This window comes from Vulpes lagopus, chromosome 1 (assembly GCF_018345385.1).
Source record: "Vulpes lagopus strain Blue_001 chromosome 1, ASM1834538v1, whole genome shotgun sequence".
NCBI lineage: Eukaryota > Metazoa > Chordata > Mammalia > Carnivora > Canidae > Vulpes > Vulpes lagopus.
The window spans coordinates 156,498,338-156,514,615 of record NC_054824.1 but is presented as its reverse complement, the minus strand read 5'-3'; the positions used below and the strand labels follow the sequence as shown (position 1 = coordinate 156,514,615).

Sequence of the window (16,278 nt, the reverse complement as noted above, 5' to 3'; positions counted from 1 at the left end):
TCATATGTGTAATCAATAATTTAGAAACAACATTATAGAATAAAGTTATCACTGAGAGCAGAGTCAGGAGTCTGAAACCATTCTGGGTATTTCAAATAAGAAGGTATTTAATATAGGGACTAAAAGCTAGGGCTGGGTGAGCAGAGTCATGGAAAGCTAACAGCAGTGTTTCAGGAATCAGGAAGCTTAAGGAACTTTAGGAAGCATCGTTGATGATCTTTGCTTGCTACATCAAGGACATTGAAAGAAGGATGATTCAAAGAAGGATATCTGGAAACTGCTGGACAGTGTCACATCTACGTTCTTTTGAAGTTCACACAACTCATACAACTGTGTACTGTTGCTACAGGAAAACTTAATGGCTCTGCTTGTCCTCTGCTTTCCAGATATTTCACTTGCCTTTCTGGAACCTAGCTCAGAACTTCACTGGTTGGGATTCTGAGAAATATAGATCTTAGGATTCTAGCCTCTGGAAAACAGAGGCAGCATAGACGTGGGAAGTAGGAAGTAGGGAGCAGAGCCAATGACAAACACTCCAGCATACAAGTCGGGTGGAATGGTGCTATAGTGGGAAAAAAAAATGTAGGTTTGGATGTTGTGATTCCTAAGATCTAACCCTAGCTGTGTGACTGGATAACTCACATTTGTCTGTTCTGGGACTCAAGATTTTACATTTTCAAAGGTTTAATTTTTAAACTAGACTGCATTATGATTGTGCATTATGAACTACATGATTCTGGATTTCAGGCCTGAATCCCAGTGGTTCTGAAAATGTGGCTGTGTGGAATCTAATCCCTTGATATGAAGATTGGCTTCTCTGTTCATGGGCACTGTGAGGAGAACCTGGTAGGAAAAGGGCTAGGAATTCTTGAAAGTTTCTTAAGGTTTGCTTGTTCTGTAGAAAGAGGATGCCTGTCCTTCCTAATGCCACCTTGTACACCTGAAAACCCCACCTGCTGACTTCTTTCTCTATAGCTTATATAACTTACCAGCTGGAAAGTAGTGAAACTAATTCAAAAATCTGTACCTGAGGGTTTGATTGCTTTTTCTGAGTCTCTTCACTTTTATGTATTCCTTTGAGAGTGTTTTAGAGATAATTTCTGATTAACCCAGAGGCTTCTTTGTGTGATATAATCAAACATCTCCTGTTAATTTTGTTCATAATCAGCTTTGCCATTTCCCCCACTCACTTTATTTCCTCAGAGTCTTGCCCAATAGGAAAAAACATCAAGTGTACAAATGTCTCAAAAACCCCAACCAGGTCAAAATATTATGGGTTGGACAGAGACATTTTTTTTTTTTTTTTTTTTTTTTTTGCTGCTTCTCAGAGGGCTCTGGCTCAAGTGTTCTAGGGAAGTCCCCTTCCCTCCCACAGGCAAGGATATTCTGGAGACCAGAACCACTATGCCCAGAAGGCTGGGGTCATTACCCAGAGGGAGCCCAGGTGCCATGCTGTGACCGATCAAGTTAAGGCCAGAGGGAGGAAGCTTTGAATGGCCAGCATGAATTCTCTGAGCTTATTCTTCCTAAACTGAAAGGATTATTGCAGCTAAGAGAACTGGTTTAACAGGAATTTTCAATAATTAAGGGACTTAATATTTGATTTCATGCTTTACAAAGGGCAGGTCTTGGTTTTCACAGCATGTAAACCATTCTGCCCTTACCCTGATGGGGAGGGGGCAGCTCTGGGAAGATATGAGACAAAGCCAGAGGCCCAGGCTTCCTGGCATCCTTGGATCTATTGAGAAAAGATAAGCTGGCTAGATAGCTGAGGGGGAATGCAATTTGGGGGACATCTATTTTACACTTTCAGACACTTAATAGTGTCTGAAAATATTCAGACCTGGAGTGACTAAGAGGAAATCAATTGAAATCACTTTTTAAAAGCATCTATTGATCACCTATGTGTAAGGATCAATGCTGAAGCTATTGGAAATTCAGAGGTAAAAAGTATACGGTTTCTGACTTCAAGATTTCATAAGCTGTTTAAAATGACTAACATATCTAAACAACTTTGATGTAATTCTGTAATGACTGCTAAAGTATGGTTATAAATATCCATTATGGGAAAGAGAAGTATTTCTTCCTCCGTGAACCTGAGAAGGCCTTTTAGAAGATTTAAGATTTGAGTGGACCCTGAAGGAAATGGAGAAATTTAATAAATAAGAGAGTAATGGGAAAAGATTAGTAAGGGGGTAAAAAACATTCCATATAAAAGCCAAAACTTAAACTGAGGCCCCAAATAGAAGAGTGAAAGACATTATTTCAGAAACAATGTGGAAATCTCTGATAAATTTGCTGGTGGGGTGGAGGAGACAGAATTACATAGTTAGAAAGTGGCCTGTTGAAGGCTGGGCTGAATAGTTTGGAACTGATCCTGTAGATAGTATGGAGTCACTAAAGTTTTTGATCAAGGCAGTGACATAATCAAAGCTGCATTTAAGGAAGCTAGTTCTGGTGGAAATGTATGGATTGACATTGGAGAAAGGGAAAGACTGGAGCATGACCTGGAGATGGATGTTATAAATGGAAAGATGGAAATAGGTCTGAAGAGGGTCACAGATGGTAGAGTTGATAGGACAAAAGGATTGATTGCCAGCAGTTAGCCTGTCTAATCCAGTAAACCACAGAGTCATAGACCTGTCCTGTGAACTATGAGAGCTGACACCATCTTAGGGATAATCTAGTCTTTGCCTCATCTAACAGGGGACTTAGACTCAAGAGATCAAGTTTCAAATTACAATGTATTTTAGCAAAGCTGTTTAACTCTTCATGCTAATTATTCATATAACCTGAAAAGGTAATTTCTAATTCAGAATATATTCTTGTTTTATAAAAAGGCCAATTGAAGCTTGAACAGATGACAATGGGGCTTCCAAGCAGATCCAAGGAATCCAAATAGGTTCTTCTACCGTTATCATCTCTCAGTGCAGAGAAAGATCAGTTTTGATGTTTAGACATTAACATCAACTATCTTCCCTGTTCATTTTACTTTTCCATCTTTGTGTCTACTGTTGTATTCTTTTCTATACTAGGAAATACTGCAAAACTGTGCCAGCTGATGGTTGTGGCCCATCTAATTCCACACATCAATCTCAGTGGAATCCAGCTAAGAATTTCTGGTGGAAAAACTGGAGACAGGCCTGAGAGATCTGTCCACCATACTGAGGCACCTAGGCTAGACTATGATTGAGGATTCTTTGTTCCATTACTGCTGTGATCCCTGGCTTAACCATCACTTTATTTCATTCTATCTTCTTTGCCACGGGTCCAGCTTTCATGGCCTCACCCTGTGAAGGAAGGCAGGGATTGGCCCAAGTGGGAGTGTGTTAGATCACTCAGTTCTGAGCTGTCCTAGGAGGAGGACTTTGCTATGTAGTTTCAGTTCTGCAACCTTGGCTCCTCAGCATAGCTCAGATGTAGGGACAGGAGAAGATGCAACTTTAGTAGCTTCTGTTTACAGCAGGCCATGGACACTGGAACATTTCAGCTCTTGGCAAAAGCAGAAATAAGGATATCTTGAAAAAACAAAACAGCTCTTATCTGTGTTTTCAGCCTAAGAAGAATACAAAATTTAGAGGCAAAGAGAACTAGTAAGAATAGAAATTCATGAAACTTCAAGCTTTGTGGTATGGTCTTAAGAACTGGGTAGAGCTTAAAGCAACAGAGCAGCCCAGAAATGCCCTTTAAACTTATAAGCTATACCAGTAAAAATTGTTATAGTTTATGTTTGTTGGGAACTTAATATGTAGCAGCCACTAGGTTAATTAAGCTTTTCTTTTTTTTTTTTTTTTATTTTCCAAAAGCACTGTTTTTATTTATACAGAGTCCTAACCACTTCACAGTGGCAGGAGGAGTGGGAGAGGTTCCTTTTTCAATCCAGGGGCCTCCATGATGTTGGTCTGTTGCTACCAGACACAGGCAAGTGGCGTCATGGATTTGGTAAACTAACTACAATGTTTAGTCTCTCTCTGCTAGGGCAACAAGGTGAGCGTCAATCTCTGCTTCTGAAAGAATCCTGAATTTAGGATTTTCAACTGTAACTACTCCAACTTCTATTTCTGAAGGTTTGAAATCAATTGATAGAACAGTTGATAGGCATGTAATTGCAGTTTCCACTGTCTGTTCAAATGTCCAATCAAATTTCTTCTTCACTTTTTTTTCAAGGAAGCTGGTTGACTCCGTTTGTTTAACTCCTGCTGCAGTGGCTTTAAACCCACAGTAGTAACCTGCAGGATCACACTTGTACACCTGAGGGCCTTGTTCTTCATCTATACCAATTAAAATCATACAACAACCGAGAGGCCTCATTTCAGCATTCTGTGTGTAGACCTGAGAAATATCAGCAATTCTTTTGCACAGCATGTCCACAGGAATCTCATACCCATACTTGTATTTCCAATTAGCTGCCTCATAGCGTGCCCGCTGTACCTGGGATCTGCTGTCAGCTGTCATTCCTGTCATCACACAGCCAATGTTTTCAGTTATCTTGAATAAGTGAGTTACTGTGCTGGAATCCAATAATTTGTCCGGTACTTTCTTCTGTGTGACAATTACTGCACAGTCTTTCCCTCTGACAGCTACCGATGTAAGGCCACCCTGGTTAATAGCCTTAAAAGCATATTCTACTTGGTAGAGGCGGCCCTCGGGTGAAAAAATGGTAATGTGACGGTCAAACCCAGCGCTGGAACCACGGGACATGCTGGCGAACCCACTACTTCAAGCACTGTTTCTGAGCCCCGTAGCTTCCACACCAGGCGTACAAATCCCCCCCGGAAGTTGCAACCTAAGCTTTTCTTTTTGCATGTTTTAGCTTTTAAATTTGGTTAGTTGAAGTATAATTAACAAATAAAATTATTAAAAATTTGTATATTTGAAGTATACAACACAATAATTTAATACACATCTGGGGAAGGATACACTGTACCTGTCACGTTACACATTTACTTTTTAATTTTTTTTTTTTGATGAGAACATTTAAGTTGTACTCTCTTAGTCAATTTCAATTATACAATAAAGTCTTACCAATTACAGTCACCATGTCATACTTTAGACCCTCTAAGTGTTTCTTAATCCTCGTAGCAGCTCTTTTAGGTAGGTGCCCTTATTTTTCAGACAAGAAAACTGAGTATCAGAGATGTCAAGTAAATGGCCTAAAGTTGTGAATGGCAGAGATGGGCTTTGAAACCAGGCAGATGGACTTCAGAGCCTATGTTCTAGCATAGCTCTACATTGCATCATTCAGAAGCACTATGTCATCCATCAAGAAAATAAATTAACTAGTAATTAAATGTTTTGGTCATTAAAAAAAATCTGCCTTAGGCATAGCATGACAATAAGGCATGAATCTGAGTTTTTCCAAGTATAGTTGATCTTTATTATTGATGGTTCTATATTGGCAAATTCACCTCTTTGCTAAAATTTATTTGTAAATCCAAAATCAGCACTCATGGTGGTTTCACAGTCATTCATGGGCGGGCTCAAAGCTGAAAAATGTTTGAATCATTCCATATACATATTCTTTAAAATCACACATTCCTTGAAAGCAAGGGGATGATCTGCCTTTTTGTTTTAGCTCTCATGCTATAAGGAAGTATGTCCTTTTGCTGTATATTTAGTGCCATCTTTTTTGCATTTGGTGCTTTTTGCTAGTTATTCCACTGTTTAAAATGGCTTCCAAACATAGTGCTACAGTACTGATTAGTGTTCCTGAGAATAAGAGTGTGATGTGCCTTCCGGAGAACATACATTTGTTGAATAAGTTCATACAGGTATGAGTTATAGTGCTATGAGTTTAGTGTTAATGAAAGAGCAATAGTATTAAGTGAAACATTTTAATAGAAACACATAAAACAAGATTATGTATTTATTGATTGACAAAAATATTGTGATCAGAGGTTCATAGGAATCTAAGCCTGTATTTCACTTAAGAGAAATGGGTTAGTATTCCATAATTCATTGTTTATAGAGACTTTATAGAACACAACTTTGGTGAATAGCAAGATTCAACTGTGTTGGTCATCCTTGAACTAGACAATAACACCAATAATAACTACATTTATTTATTATGTGCTGTGTGTCAGGCATACTGGTAGGTATCAGAGATACAGTCAGGATAAAGAGACATAGACACAGTCCCTTCCCTCAAGGACTTTATAGTTCCTAGGGAATATGGATACTATTCATTTTAAGAGCAATGGGTATAATGTAAAGGGAAATACAGCCTGTTATGGGAGGACATAACAGGAAAAAAAATCTAATTTCCAGATGAGTACTATTAGTCTCCTATGCATGAGGTACTTGGAGGCTAAATAACCTGTCCCAAGCAACCTCCTTCCCACTTTGCATAACTGCCTTTAGGAATGGAAGATGTTGAGGTATGGGATGACAGAAATGGCAAGTTATCTTACTGTTAACAGAATCTTGATTTTATTGAGATTCGTTTTAAATACATGGCAGAGAAATGCAAAGTATCAGAAGGCATTGCAAATGAAGAGAGAAATGAAGAATGTGCAATGCTTCAATTTTAAGAGCTGTCAGTAAGATGCAAGTCAGTTTTCTAAGCATTTCACTATTCACAACTTTTTGGATAAATCTGCCACCTAAAACAAGGTAGTTCTGTGCAAATCCATTCCAATCTCTAAAATAGGAATTTGTCATAGAGAAACATTGTCCTTCTCCTTTCTTTTCCCCACTCTATCCAACTCTGTTGCTCTTCTCTGGGGATCCTGGTTTCTCGACTGAGCTGTATTCAATTTTATGATTAAGTTCAGTATTGATGTTCTCTAGTTACTAAGAGTAAGAAGATAGAGGAAATAAAAGCATGTAATAAATGGTTTATTTGCAGATATTTTTGTTTCTGGTAATGGCGACAATTCTACAGGGATCTTGGTGATGCATACACTGGAAATGGAAATATCTATAGGGAAACACTTGTTTTCCTTGCTTATGTGAACATAGAAACACCTCTCTGGCCTTGAGCTTAATGGAAGTGGTACTTCCCAGTGACAAGGTGCAGATGCTAGAGGAAGAAGAAATGAAACATTCTCCTGTAAAGAGAAAGCCTAAAGTGGAGCCTAGGGAAAGGGCACCTATTGGATAGAGATCTTAATGAGCAGCCTGACAAAGTAGTCCTATTTCCAGACCAAGAAGGACCACTTCAGCATCCTTCAAGAGGGCACAGATTCAATTCACCTCTTCTAGCGGCTCATGCCCCTGTTCTGCTTTTTGTGTTTTGGAAATCTTTGTTGTTTCAATTGTGGCCCTAGAGACCCATCCATTAATATGTACTATGCTGTCCCACTTCACAGCACCACAGTCCCTGGTGTGGGTGGGAATGATTACCCATAGATGTTCTGATGGGAAACAAACTCTTGGAAGAGAAAGTTATTTTTCCAGGACTCTCTAGCCAGTTAGTAACACAGCTGTGACTTAAAGTCTGTAACCATCAGAGGCCACAGAGCAGTCAGGAAACAAAGATAAGGAATAGTCCCTCTCTGAACCTAACTAATTTACCATGTGCTGAGGGCTCAGTCACCTCTCTCTTAAAATCAGCAGCCATATAGGATGTCTGAAAGTCCTATACTCTACTGATGTCATTTTTGGACATGGGTGGTTCAATCTACAAGAAGGACAAATGAAACAGAAATAATGTCTGGAATTCAATTGCAGGACTGAACCATTAGATTAAAAAATTCCTATGCCTTGAGCAGAGGTCCTATATGAAAATATAGCTGCGCTGAGCTTTCTGGTTTAAAATAGGACACTGGCAAAATCTGATCTCCACATGTGTGGGAGATTTTTCACAAATAACTATTACTTGTTCAAATTAGAAGAGGCAAATCCAGTGTAGGGTTGGTTGCCAGATAAAATACAGAAAGCCCAATTAAATTTTAATTTCAGATAAACAATAAATTATGCTTTTGGAATAAGAATAAGCCAAATAGGGCAGCCCCCGTGGCTCAGCGGTTTAGTGCCACCTTCGGTCAGGGGTGTGATCCTGGGGACCCAGGGTCGAGTCCCACACCAGGCTCCCTGCATTCTCCCTCTGCCTGTGTCTCTGCTCTCTCTCTCTCATGAATGTATAAATAAAATCTTAAAAGAAAAAAAGAATAAGCTAAATATTACATGTACCAAAGATTTTCATGGGACATACTTATACTAAAATTATTCATTGTTTACCTGAAATTCACATTTAATTTAACTTTAATTTAGTGTCCTATATCTTTAATTGCTAAATCTGACAACTCTTATCAGTGACTTAAAACCAAAAGCTACTCCTGGATATCAGAAATATAAATAGTATCATAAATATGATGCATTCCAAAAGCATTTGCTCAATAAATAATTATACAAATTGAATCAAGTAGAACATCTTCATATATAGTAAATATATCTATTTCACAATAACTCTACAAAGGAATTATTTTTTATGCTTATTTACCATTTAAGGAAACTAAGGCTCAGGGGATTTACTGAATTTTTCAGGGTCGCACAATTCATAGAAGGCGCTGATGACATAGTTACCAAAAGTCTTTCTTTTTTTTTTTTAATTTTTATTTATTTATGATAGTCACAGAGAGAGAGAGAGAGAGAGAGAGATGCAGAGACACAGGCAGAGGGAGAAGCAGGCTCCATGCACCGGGAGCCCGATGTGGGACTTGATCCTGGGTCTCCAGGATCGCGCCCTGGGCCAAAGGCAGGCGCCAAACCGCTGCGCCACCCAGGGATCCCCCCAAAAGTCTTTCTGTCATAAAAATCCATGACTTTCAATACAAAAATCCTGAAACTTTGAAATATCTCATAATTTAAGAGAAAAAGTTTTTAAGGTGGTCAAACCAATTTTGTAATAGGTGTTAGGAATAAAGCTCATTGGGCCAACTGGAAGTTCACACTGGAAAATCAGGATAAATCATCAATTTGAGTAGTTGGGGCACAGCTTCAAGAATGCTGCAGGTGTTTCTCTGCCTGTACTTAAAACCTATAGACAACACACCCAGCGATAGTACTGCCCAAACTCTAGTTGGAAGACAATGGAAGTTTAATTGAGGGAATGTCTTCATTTTCCAAACAGAAAAGTTGTATAAAATGTGCCAATGAAAGTTAAATTGTTAAGCTCAAAAGAAGGAGAGATCCACAGATAGCAGAAATAGAGAGAACCTCAAAGTCAACAGGAGTCATCACCTGAAGCTGCAATTGGTTTTGGAGACAAGTTTTAGGGGATGAAGAGTGGCCTTTTATGTTCACAGAGGATAGGCTACTAGATCTGAATCCATTTGAGATGAGCAGCTGTAATGCAGTTTCCTCTATTTATTGCTAAGATTTTTGAAAGCATATACTGTCCATGGAAAAAGGGTTGATTAGGAAAACTAAACTAACCCAAGGAACTGACAAAGAAGTAGCTGCTCACTGGGGCCCTGGATGGACAAAATGTCTGCTCTAAGAATTCAGAATCTCAAAATTACATAAGGAACGGGTGAAGAATCTAAATTTACCCTACCAAATGTGGTGCAGGAACCCCAGATTTAGAAATTAGCACAACACTTATCCAGCTCTGGTGAAAGCCCTGAGGTCCTGGCAGAAGCAAATGGGAGAGTGCTTTGTAGATGCCCTGCCACAAATCAGCACAACAGACTCCCCACTGAAAACCATCTCCAGGGACAAGGAATTCAGGGATCAAATTATCATGAGCACAAGCAAGACTTAGCGACAACATGCACAGAAAAACAGTCACTTAGAAAAAAGAGAATGAGAACACAAATGCATTTAGAATGTTCATTTTAGAACATTTAACAAAGGAATAGAAATCAGAAGACAGAAAAATAGTAGAAGAAAAAAAAAGCAAAAACAAATACAATTTCCAGAGTTAAAAATTTTAGTCATTAGATTAAAATATCAAAACATGATTTAAACAGTTCAAAGCATGTAGCTGAAGACAGAATTAACTAATGGAAGATAGATCTGAATAAGTCATCCAGAATATAGGAAAGAGTGATAGGGACAGGGTGTACTATAAAGAGATTAAAGATGTGGATGTTCCAATGAGAAGATTTAATATACATCAGCTAGAAAGTAATGGAGAGGAGATAATATTCATAAAGATACTGACTTGGAAATTTTCTGAGCTGAAGAAAGATTTGAGTCCTCATATTAGAATTGCCCAAGTAATCACAAGGAGGATAAATTTCATAGTGAAACAGCAGAATAAAAAAGACAAGGAAAAATAAATTTTTTAAGTCATTGGGAAAAAAAAGACAGATTACCCACAAGGAGAACAAATGGCTCATTGTATACTGCAGTAACAATAGAAGCCAGAGTAAAATGGAAGAAGAGCCTCAAAATATTAAACTATGTCATCATTGAGAGATTTGGCAAAATAAAATTATTTACATACAAAAGAAGAGTGAGTTTGCTAACCACATTCCCTGGAAAAACTACAAAAGTGAGCTTCAGAAAAAGGAAAATTATTCCAGAAGAAAGGGAGAGATACATGAAGCATTAGAAAGTAAAGAAATTGGTAAGCAGGTTGGTAATCAAAATAATTGTTGATGGTATAAACAGCAACAATAAAAAGATTATTTGGGGGAGTTAAAAAAAATATGGCACTGGGATGCCTGGGTGATTCAGTGGTTGAGCGTCTGCCTTCGGCTCAGGTTGTGATGCCGGGGTCCTAGGATTGAGTCCCATATCAAGCTCCACTCAAGGAACCTGCTTCTCCATCTGCCTACATCTTTGCCACTCTCATGAAAAAATAAAATATTTTTAAAAAGACAAGATGGAACTGATTAAAATGCCATGAAAAAGAAGAGGTTTGGAGTTAAAGCATCTTAAATTTCTTCTATTGGTCAATGAGAAATATTCATTAAAATTGGACTTTGTTAGATATTCATGTTAAATAATAGAAATAAAATACCTATATATTAAAATATATTAATAAAGGTGAGGAAAAAAGAAACTTTGATAGTATGCAGTACAAGAGAAAATAAATAGTTAACATGTAAAACTACAAAAAAGAAATAATTAGTCTGGATATATTAATAATTGCAAATAGCAAGGGATTTAACACACTGATAAAAGGCAAAGGGGTTCAAATGAATTATAAAGCTCCTTTATTCATTTAACAAAGAGGTAAGAATTGAGAAATGTTTGAAATAAAAGATGTACCAGGAAAACAAAGCTGTATTACATTATTAATATTGGACAAGCTTAGATTTTAAGACACAACCATTAATAGGAGAAAGGGGTTATTTATTAATGATTGAAAGACCGATTCATCAGGAAAATATAGTTACATATTACATATTACATAATCATTACATATTATCAAGAGAAATGGACAAATATAAAGATCAAGCAAATAACAATTGGTGAAAATAAAAATATTTTAATATTAGAATTAATAGGCTTGGCTTAATAACATATATAGAACACTTGAACCATCAAATGGAGAATTTGACACATACTCTTCATCTAATACTTTTCCAGAAAAAGGAAAGTAAGGGAAAACTTCCCAAGTCAATTCATGAAACTATTCTCACTTTCATAGCAAAACAAGACAAGGACAGTTTCAGAAAGAATGCTTGAGGGCAACCTCACATTTATAAACATAAATACAAATTTCATAAAATATAAAGAAACTGAACCTAGCCATTGTTATTTTTTTTAAGTCCATCATGATCAAGGAGGTATGTCTATAATGCAACTTGCTGTATTAACAGATTCGAGGGGGATAATCAGACAAGCAACTCAATAGACATAAAGGAGACATTTGATAAAAATTCAACCACTCTGTGGTTAAATACAACAACACTTAGAAAACTATAAAAGAAATAGAACTTCCTTCTCTTGACTAAGGGAATCTAACAAATGCACACAGTGGATATCACACTTACAACCTTAAAATCTTTTCCTTTATGGTTGAAGAGATAGCAAAGATGCCAGCTCATGTGGTTTCTATCTATCATTATTCTGGAGGTCTGAGGTGATACAAAGAGGCAAGAAAGTGAAACAGGAAGAATCAGGATCAATTTGGGAGAAACAAAATTTCCTATATGTGGACAAGCTGTTAGAACAATTATCTGAGACACTTTGTAAGTGATGAGAGTAACATTAGGAAATCTGTTTGAAGGTGGAGAGAAGGGAGCAGTTTTCAGGATGTGGGTGTCATTGTGCAGGCATGTAGTGGTCTGAACACACCCCAGTTGCCACCATTCCTGCTCCAGACCTATGTTTAGTTTGATTACTCTGTGAAGTCTGTCATTTTCTGTGATAGATTCTCTCCCTGGTGCTATTCCCTACATTGACCACTGAATTGCATGTTTCCCTAACATTTCTTCTTGTTCTTTTACTTACAAATGTATAGTATAATTGTGGCATGGACCGTTAGAGAATTTGGGGGCATCACCAAACAGAGAGCAGAATTTCATGGTCCAGCTAATCCCTACTTCTAGTCAACACACAGAAGGATTTTAGATCCTTGCATTTTTTAGTGAAAAAAATATTATTGAACTTAATAGGAGGCTCAATATTCTTATGATTCCCTTTCAGCATCTAACAACAGAGGCACTGACAATACATTTTATCCTACTGTGAAACTGCAGGCGGAGGACCCAGAGAGTGAAATTTATTTGCTCTGAGAGCTGCACTGATTGAATGGCTGTCACAGCTGGAATGATATGCAGGGAGAGAAGACATCACTGTCCCAGGAGGGAAAAATAAATAGACATTAAATAACATTGGATCCAACCACCACAGACTGAGGTAGCTCATAGAGGGGGAATATTTTTTTTCCTCCTCTTGAGAGTTATTTTATCTTTTTTCTCCTAGATTTTCTTATCTTCTTGGTGGCCTTGGGAATACGTGCTTCTACAAAGTCACTTCAGATGCTTGTAAACAAATATACACCAGACATTTACAAAATGTCTTACAGTTTATAAAGCAATTTTGCATACGTTGTCTCATTAGATGCTCACTAGATCCCTGAGCGGGAGGTGTGGTGTCATTCCCATGGTGAGGATACGGACGTTCAGAAAGGTTAAGTGACTTTCCTCAAAGTCATACAGCTCATTCAAGCCAGTAGGCTATCTGGTTCCAAATTTAGTGTTCTTCAGCTGTGCATTGGAACTCAGTGAATGATACAATGAGCAGCAGTAAACAAGACATCAGAAGACATATGTTTGAGATAATAGCTTTCCTGGGAGCCCAGACATCTGCAAGGACAAAGGGACAGAATACTATCTCTGGGGACATTTCCATGGATTTCACCCACTGCAAAGGGCTCTAGTCAGATCCCTTGAATTTTAGTCTTGACTTGTCCACTGTGTTTGAAATCTTGGGCAATTTATTAAATTTTTCTGGTCTTAGTTTCTCTATGTTATTAAATACAGTTAGTAACAATTACTCTAATAACATCACGATTGTTGTGATAATGAAGTGAATAATAAGAAACACCTTAGATACCTGAAGGTGCAATGTACAAATGAGAAAAGTATTATCCTTGTCAAATAATGTAATAAACAGCACTGCAAGCTTTGGTCTCATGGATTCCCAGGTAAATACTGAAGCAGCCGAGAGGTATTACATGCACTTATTTTACTAATTTGGAAAAAAAAAAAGACTGACATATCAATATAAAAATCATCCATATTGCTAATATTGAAAATTGATCTAAGTAGAAGACTTTAAAGTCTCCTGCACTCCCTTGCACTCCACCTTCCTGTTTGCCTGTTAGTCTGGCCCTCAGAGTTCATCACTGTTGACTGCTTCTTGTTCTCTTTCCTTTGTTCCTTGATTTTCATGAATAGTGCTACTCTGAGAAAGAATATCACTGTGCAAATGATGACTCTCACCTTAGCATCACACAGGGTTTTATGGTTTCTGCAACACTTGCTTGAATATTATCTCCTTTGAGCCTCCTAAAAGCCCTTGAGAAGTGCTTGTTATGGCTTTTGTGTTGTAGTTCAGACAGGCAAGCATGATCATTTATTGAGTGTGCACTATAAGCCAGATGCTGGGCAGGCCATGCAAAATCAAAGCCACAGCCCTGAAGGAATAATAGCTTATTAAGGGAGATAAAAATGATATATATTGACATCTCTATGTTAAAAATCCATACAAAACACAGGAAGACCGCAGAAGAGTGAACTGATTCTGCGAGAGCCTGATAAGGAATAAAACTTTGGAATATTTTATGTAGAAGATTCTAATAAAGCACAGTTTTGAATGATATTAAAATCCAGAAAAGAAGTACTTACTGAAGGTCAGACCACAAGACAAGACTCAAATTCAGATATTGTGGTTGCAAGTCCAAGGTCCCTTTTCCCTTACTCTGCTGTGCAGTTTATGTATTTGCCCATTCAAAGCAGGCATACATAATGTTTAACCAGAGTTAAAGGAATTTTCTAGCTTCAAAGACATTCAGCACAACCAATGGAGAAATGTGATTGCCTGAATGGATTCTAAAGTGCATAGGGTTACCAGTTACTGTAAGAATAACCTTGGTTAAAAAAAAAAAAAGAATAACCTTGGTTTATTAGGGTGTGTTATGGTGCAAGACAGAGAAGTAAGTAAGGTTTGCTTTTGTAATATTTTCCCTCAAACCATTCAGAATTCCTGCATCCTCTTGCTGTCTGTGGCTTCTCAGAGGCCACACTCCGGTAACATACCCAGGACTACCAGGCCATACCAAATTATCCACTAGCAGCAATGAGCTAGTTTCTCATAGTGATACCTACTTACCAGGCTGCTAAGGAATCTAGTGCATGATAGCATGATGCAATCAGTAGCTAATAATTGAGGCAATTTAATGTAGCTAATGTTTAGTCCAATTAAGTATGGGATTTATAGAAACTACAATTCCTTAACACAAAAAACCTTAACTTTCTAAAGGTACAATGTGAGGTATCATGCTGCCTGAGGGAGGAAATATTTGTAGTTGGCAGGGGTTGAAACCACCAACTCCGTGTGGATGTAATGCTCCATCTCCCAATAGGAGAAGGAAGTCTGTGTTTAGCTTACTTGTTTATTTTCTATGCTGGAGTGACTGGCTATTGTGGTGGAGAAAGAAGGAGAGAGGCTTTGTTTTTCTAAGACAAGGACAAGACATGGTGTGCTCAGCCCATAGGGGCTTGTTCCCCTTGGCCTTGTGTCTTATCACCCCTCTGGCAGGAAGGAAGAAGCCTGCTGGGGTTGAGGGCTTTGGCAGAACCACCTCCGGTTTCCTGTTCTTTGGGCTGCCACCGTGGCAAGGGACAGGTAGCAGCGGGGAGCACTGGCTGCCAGAGCAAGGGTAGCTTAAAGAAGTCAGAAATTAGGAGAAAAGAAGCCAGCCCTAAACACATCCTGTATGTCTCAACCAGCAAGCATGATTATTTGGACTAAAAGAGCTCAGAGGTCCTTCTGAGGGGAGCCTTCAGTGACTATGACTCATATGAAGAGAAGGGGCAGAGTGGCAGTGGGGAGTTTTTGCTAAGCGAGCCAAAAGTTTGGTGAGTCTTTGCCTGTCCCCATGACACCCTTTTATTTCCAGGCCTTCGCATCTCCACGGTAACCTGCATGGGCAGGCACTATGCCTGCTGTGTTTATTGCTCTAGTACAGCATTTAGCACAGTGCCTGACACAAAATAGAAAATCCATAAATATTGTTCAGTGACGATCTACTTGAGGTGAAATCCCGTTAAACCACTTTCTTCTTTACATTCTAAAAATCATTCAGGCTTACATTTAGGTTAACAAATAAAACTTGTGCATAGGAAAAAAGGCTGGAAGGAAATAATCAAAATATTGATAATAACTATCTGGGAGATGTAAACATATTTATTTCTCTCTGTTCTGCTTTTTCCAATTTTACATAATAAAAATGCTAATTTCAATTATGAAAAAAAACCTAGAAAACCTTAAAAATGTAAATAAGTGTAAATAAAATTCATTTGTTGGGGGGCTTCTGGGTGGCTTAGCCCTTTAGGCATCTGCCTTCAGCTCAGATCATGATTCTAGGGTCCTGGGATTGAGCCCCACATCAGGCTCCCTGCTCAGAGGAGAGTCTGCTTCTTCCTCTCACTCTGTGCGTACACTCTCTCTTTCTCAAATAAATAAAATCTTTTAAAAAAATCCTTTTGTTGGAATCTATTTACTCTTCTGAAGCAATAACATCAATCTACTGACTTCTTCTGGTGTTTGGGTAAGGTGAAGCTGTGGGTGGTTTATGTGTACACATGTGCATGTGTATTTATGAACATGTATGCAGTTATATATGTACGTGTGTGTGTGTGTGTGTGTTCC

General features: G+C 38.1%; 1 protein-coding gene and 1 long non-coding RNA gene across 2 annotated transcripts in view; both read right to left on the bottom strand.

Moving 5' to 3' along the window:
- Positions 1-16,278, bottom strand: part of LOC121473920 — a 122,288-nt gene that overhangs the window by 49,928 nt on the left and 56,082 nt on the right. The gene's annotated exons all lie outside the window — the stretch shown is intronic.
- LOC121473903 (proteasome subunit alpha type-6) lies at positions 3,796-4,778 on the bottom strand. The gene has a single exon (XM_041726703.1). It carries the CDS (start codon positions 4,699-4,701, stop codon positions 3,961-3,963), a length of 741 nt encoding a protein of 246 aa, XP_041582637.1. The 5' UTR covers positions 4,702-4,778; the 3' UTR covers positions 3,796-3,960.